Consider the following 6,008-nt stretch of genomic DNA (forward strand, 5'->3'; position numbering starts at 1 on the left):
CACAGCTCAAACTGTCATGCTGGAGTCATGGTTGGTTTAAACTGCAGCGGTACAAAGAATAATTATTTATAGATTGTCACCTAAATTGGCATCTGCGTAAGAAACTGGCTTATTTGTTTGAAAATCTCTTTCAGGAGTTTTTTCCCAAATCATATAGAATAATTCAACATCCATTACGGAAACAGATCGCCTACAATCATAAGCACATCTGGGCTTATTATTAAAGACTGCTTATTCAAATAGAGCTCATGAGTAGTTCCCTAAAGAAAATGGACTGAAATCAAATTTAGGTAAGATAGCAATTCAAACTTCTTGTCTTTGTGCTACCTTAAAGCTTAAACATTAGCAAATCCTCCCCAAAATCAGCTCGTGTCCAGGGGTGGGCAGCAGCTTTATTCCTTCCATCCCAGTGAAATCCCTACTGAGGAATGAAGCAGGTTAAGTTGAATTCGTGGACTTTATATTCACATTCAAAATCAATGGGCATATACCTCCACGTGGAACAAAATGAACTGCACGCTAATTTTAAAAAAGTGTTTTTAAACCCGAAGTTGAGAGGTGTTTCTATAGTGGTCACTGTCCTGAAAAGGCAGAATTCAGCTCTATGGCATTTCTCAGCCGCTACAGGGAGAAAGGAAAGTAAAATAGCAAGAAACTGAAAAAATATGCACCCAACACTCCAGTGCATCAACGTTTATGTGAACACAGAAATGCTTGTGAAGAAGCCTTGGGGTCCAGCTCCTTAAATTTGCATTTTCCCGTGTCGAGCCTGCTCAGGTGGTAGTGAGTATTCCAGCACCAACAAGGGATTTTCTGTCCGCTTTCTGTTTCTGTGGGGCACTGCTGGGAAGTTTTCCTGTTGTTTCGTAAAGAGATGAAGAGCTGAAATATGTAGGCGCTATGTGGTGTGTCGGGGCTCTGGCCGTGGGCACCGACCCAGCATGCCGGGGCCAGAGCACAAGTGCTCCGGTATTACAGAGCGGTGAGCTCCTGCCAGCTGCTGCCCTAAGGGCTGGGGAGAACCGGCGTGCTTGTCCTCCTCTCCCACCTTGCCCTGCCACCACCTACTGACTGCTGTGCTGAGCCCAAGGAACCTTTGCTGGATCCAGGGGCAGTTCTTATGAAGTATTTTTTTCTAGGGATCAAAAGAGAGTTCAAAACGCTTTTTAGAGCAGATTAACTTGTATATCCATAGGAACTGTAATCATACTCCGGGGGTTTTAAATGCTTGCCCTCTCCCCATACTCATTCAGCATGCACCCATAAATGTAGCCTTTGCAGGATCCCATCACGTAGGAGCAGCCATACGTATTCTGCACATGCTCCAGCTCCTTTCTGTCCCTGCCAGACTCAATCCCTTCTTCAAGCCTGATTGACACACGTGTGAAATGACCACTGTAGTCGTCCAATATAAACAGATTACACACACGCACGGATCCCGCGGCGCTTTCAAAAGGAAAGCAGCTACACAAAGACCCCATGGAGGATTCCCCATTCACTGGGGGAACAAAGCTCGGCAGTGAACCTGTCGTAGGCTCCCAGAGCTGCCGCCGCGGGGGACAACATCGTGACTGGCACTCCTGCACCCGCCGAGCATGCACAGGGCGAGATGCACACAGCCTCTTCTCCAAGTGTAAGAGCAAGATTCAAAAGACGAGCAGGAAGTTTTAATAAAACTCGTGTGTTAAAGGGGGAAAAGGCCAAATCAGTAAGAATTCATCTCAACATGGGTTGGTCCTTGGACCACTTCCTACAGACTTTTTTTAACAGTAAATACTTTTGTGCTTTCAGTTTCATGTCAAAGCCGCCTGATGCATTCAGTAAAGTTTTAAAACAGAAGCACTCTGCATAAAGGCACCTGCTTAGGAGAAAAACTGGTGGCAAAAGTGACAGCTGAACTGGTTCCTCTCTGCACTGCTACAGCTTGTGAATTCTAGTGCAAAGATCAAAAAAAAAGGACAGAAGGACAAAGCCCTGGCTGGAGCTGTGTACGGTGTACTTCAGGGGTCAGGAAATCAGAGAAGGCATCAGCCCTGCAGTCAGAGGTGGCAGAAGGAGAAACAAGCGATATGGGATGCTGGCTCTTGAGTGAGATGCAGTGACCAGTTTCCTCGCTGTCATACACGTTCATTGGGAAGAACTCAGTACTGTGTGACAGATAAGAGACATCTGCAGATTCGACCTTCCAGCTGGACATGTGAAGAGTACAGAGGACTAACAGTATACATGCAAGGACTGCACTCCTTCTCTGGGACAAAGATACCTCCAGTGGCAAGGTCTCAATCCTGATGGAAACACGCTTGAAGTGTGATATTTTTCTCCCTGCTGTTGAGATGGAAGTTGCTGACTTTGTCACATTTTTCTCTGCCTAAGTAATAATTTCAAGTCAGAAGACACCCCTATGAAAATCTGCTTAGCACACAGGAGCGAACTTCATCACCGAGTTTTACACAAGGAAGCGTAAACTGCCCAGAAACGCAGAGGATCCACACTTACCCTTCAGTGTAACAGGATTTTCCTTCCAGCACTAAAAAGATCATTTGTTCATGGGCTATTCAGCAGGGAGCAAGCAAGTGGCTTGCCATACGCTTCCTGCAACGTATGCAATTATAGAATACAGCAGTGCTTTGCAATTACACAGCCTCTTTCATTCAAATGCCGCAAATCATTTTGCAAGCATTCATTAAATAACTTGCACAACATCCTTGCTGATAAAGTACACATGCTAATCATGTCTCAGCATCACAGGCTGAGGCACAGAAAGGTTCAGGGACTCGCTCAGGGTCACACGTTGAGGATCAATAGGAATCACTGGCATCTTCCCTCTCATTACCTAATGCCAGTTCCTATATGTAACTTCCTCTGTTCGGATTTTAAATACAGATGACTGATGCCATCTTTCTATTCCTGTTGGAAGGAATCCATGTGTCAAATCTGAGTGTGAAAATACTATATTTTGATACAAATATATGACATAAAAGGAGATCATGCTAGTAGAGCTTGCAAATTCATAGCCCTTTAAGTCCTGAAGCATCTCAGAGAGCTCTTCCCTGAGTATTTATGTGATTTTCAGTTTACCACCTCTCAAGTGGAACATAACATTCCCTTAATAGTACACAGCAATACACAGCATACAAAGTGAGGAACCATATCCAAGGGGCTGAGAATGAGAAGAGATTTAAACCCAGAAACAGGGTAGTGCTTCAACAACAGGCTTGATCTAGAATTCCAATTTATTTTTCCCTGCTTACCTGAAACACTATTATGAAAATCTGCCTGATTTTCTGCTTATCACAGAGCAGAGAATTTCAGCTGCAAAGTTTTATACTGGGGAGTGTCAAGTGTCCCGAAGGGCAGAGTCCCCACGCTTACACCTCGGTACAACGGTATCCTTCTGGATTGCCAAAGTGTCGCTCACTCCTGGGCCAGACAGAAGGAAAAAAGTTACTTACAGTCTAGTTTGCTGAAAACGATCCCATAGTGTATAATTTCCCAACAGCTTTGTTTTTATTTATAAAGGGACAGATCAGCAGTATTAATTAACAGACAGTTATTATTGGAAATGGATGAAACCTTAGACTCAGAAAGTCCGTAAGCCACTGCTTTGTGAGTGTGCACCAGGGAAGAGCTGCTCTATACTTGCCTCGCTGCTTGAGACGGATGTCAACCTCCTTTGCCCTACTCATGCAGGCTTCGTAGTGGGAGCTTAGGGAATTCCTAAGTCAGAAGCATCCAGACCACTATAATGCTGGTAATGAATCCCTTAGTTTCTTTAATCCTTTTATTTTGGTTCTCTCGTATTCATAATGAGATTCTTCCCTGTTTCGGTCGCCTTTGAACGCTCAGGTGCATTTATTCTCACGTGAAAACATCCACTGCCCGAACAGCCGCAGCAGGCTCCAGCCATAGGATGGCAGCCCTGCAGCAGCGCTGCAGGAATGGACGGAGTGGATGCTCCTGATCTGCTCCAGCACCAGGTTCGCTGTCACAGCTTCTGTCCCCCATCGATGCCACATAAATGAAACACTCTGACTTTTTACGGTATGTATGGATGAAGGACATGAATGCTCAGAGAACTGGGAGGATTGGGTAACGTGAGAGACAACATCTCAGGCGGCCTCAGCAGTTTCTGGAGGGAACACCTGAAGAGATGCAACTGCTCTGCAGCTGCGGGCCTTGCATCTAGTTTATACCATTGTTCCCAAATCTATTTGAGAAATATGAGTTTAAAGCTGGTTCAAATGCAGTGCAGCACAAATCCCTGCTGTCAGTGGCTACATATTAAGGACTCATTTACTGTAAACTATATGACTTACACCATGTAAAGCAAAGACACTGAATTTTAAAGAACAACGGTCATTGCGAAGGGTAACCATCATCAAATGTAGATTTGAGCCTTCTGTCCGTGGCCGAGACACTGGAGGGGAACTCTAACAGGCACTCTGGCACCCATTTCCTTCTTTCCCTTTGTTGTTCTTTCCCAGCGTTTTTCATATACTATCTTCCTGACCTTTCTGATGAGCAACCTCTTTCACAGACGAGCTTTAAGGGTGGGGAGGAACTGCTTACAGACAGAGAGACCTTTCCCTTTTGACCGTGCCTGCCACCCAAAGGTCTGATGAAGATAACTGCTCAGCATGTTCTCTGCTCCAGGAGTGCAGCCAGAGCAGGAGGCATCGCTGCTCCAATCTCCCCTCCCACATGTGGTTTGTGTAAATGGGGAGTTTCTGTTCTATTTTTTAATTCGATGTCCTCTCGTGAATGCCTCTGGGTGCAGAAATTTAGGAAAACAAGTTCTAAATGTTTGGATGTTCAGATCCTGATAATCAAGGCTGGAGTTTCTTAATGAAGTTAAGAGTAGCACTTTCATTTCTGTGCAGAGAAGAGGGCTCCAGAAGTTCAGGGCTAATTTTATTAAATTATTATCCATTGAAATACACCCAGATTGGTGCAATAACTCAGCTAATGGCATCTGTAATTATTTGATTACAGTTGCTGAACTATGAATCTGTGAATATTAAAAACATTATACACTAATATAAAGCCAAGGGATAATCTAACTGTCATGAATTCAGATAAAGCAGCTATAAAAATTGGTATTTGCAGTATTAAGCCCTCAAAATGAAACCCAGCAATACATCTCTTCCCTTCCCAACTCTAACTCAATGTGATGCTTCCAGGCTATTTAGAGAAACATATTACTATTTAGAACAGATTAACTATCTTTTTTCCCAAATAGTTCAATATCTGTATACTGAGACGTATCTCCTCCTCCGCCATCCTCATTCCCAACATCCCTAGAACTGCCAGCTGTGGCACATTGTGAGCTAGGACACTAAGCCTGCTCCAGACAAGGAAATTTAGACACTTCTTAGCCCATACGTATTTTTACAACCTGTTTCCACTGATTCACAGATAAGGACCTGGCACAGTGATCTTTAGATGACAGAAACAAATACAAACACACCTTTTAAAAGAGATACATGATGATAATCCTGGCCTGTTCAGGACGCTGGTTGAGAAAGTCCCTTGGGAGACAGCCCAGAAGGGCAAAGGGGTCCAGGAAGGCTGGACATTCCTCAAGAAGGAAGTCTTAAAGGCGCAGGAGCAGGCTGTCCCTGTACGCCGCAAGAAGAACGGGCAGGGAAGACAACTGGCCTGGCTGAACGGGGAGCTTTTGCTGGGACTCAGGAAAAAAAGGAGAGTTTACCACTTGTGGAAGAAGGGGCAGGCGACTCAAGAAGAGTACAGGGATCTCGTTAGGTCGTGCAGAGAGGAAATGAGAAAGGCAAAAGCCCAGCTAGAACGCAACCTGGCCGCTGTCGTTAAAGACAACAAAAAAAGTTTTTACAAATACATTAATGACAAGAAGAGAGCCAAGGAGAATCTCCATCCTTTATTGGATGCGGGGGGGAACATTGTCACCGAGGATGAGGAAAAGGCTGAGGTACTTAATGCCTACTTTGCCTCAGTCTTTAGCAGGCAGACCAGTTATCCTCAGGGTACTC

General features: G+C 44.6%; 1 protein-coding gene across 1 annotated transcript in view; it reads left to right on the forward strand.

The window, feature by feature from the left end:
• Positions 1–900: 900 nt before the first annotated feature.
• The window catches only part of LOC103917619 (chromosome unknown open reading frame, human C16orf72), a 33,366-nt gene continuing 28,258 nt past the window's right edge, over positions 901–6,008 (forward strand). The window contains exon 1 of the mRNA XM_009324807.1: positions 901–982. Within this exon, the coding sequence (XP_009323082.1) occupies positions 901–982 (82 nt within the window). The remainder of the gene's footprint in view (positions 983–6,008) is intronic.

The sequence above is a fragment of the Pygoscelis adeliae genome, unplaced genomic scaffold, assembly GCF_000699105.1.
Source record: "Pygoscelis adeliae isolate BGI_AS28 unplaced genomic scaffold, ASM69910v1 Scaffold85, whole genome shotgun sequence".
NCBI classification, from domain to species: Eukaryota; Metazoa; Chordata; class Aves; order Sphenisciformes; family Spheniscidae; genus Pygoscelis; species Pygoscelis adeliae.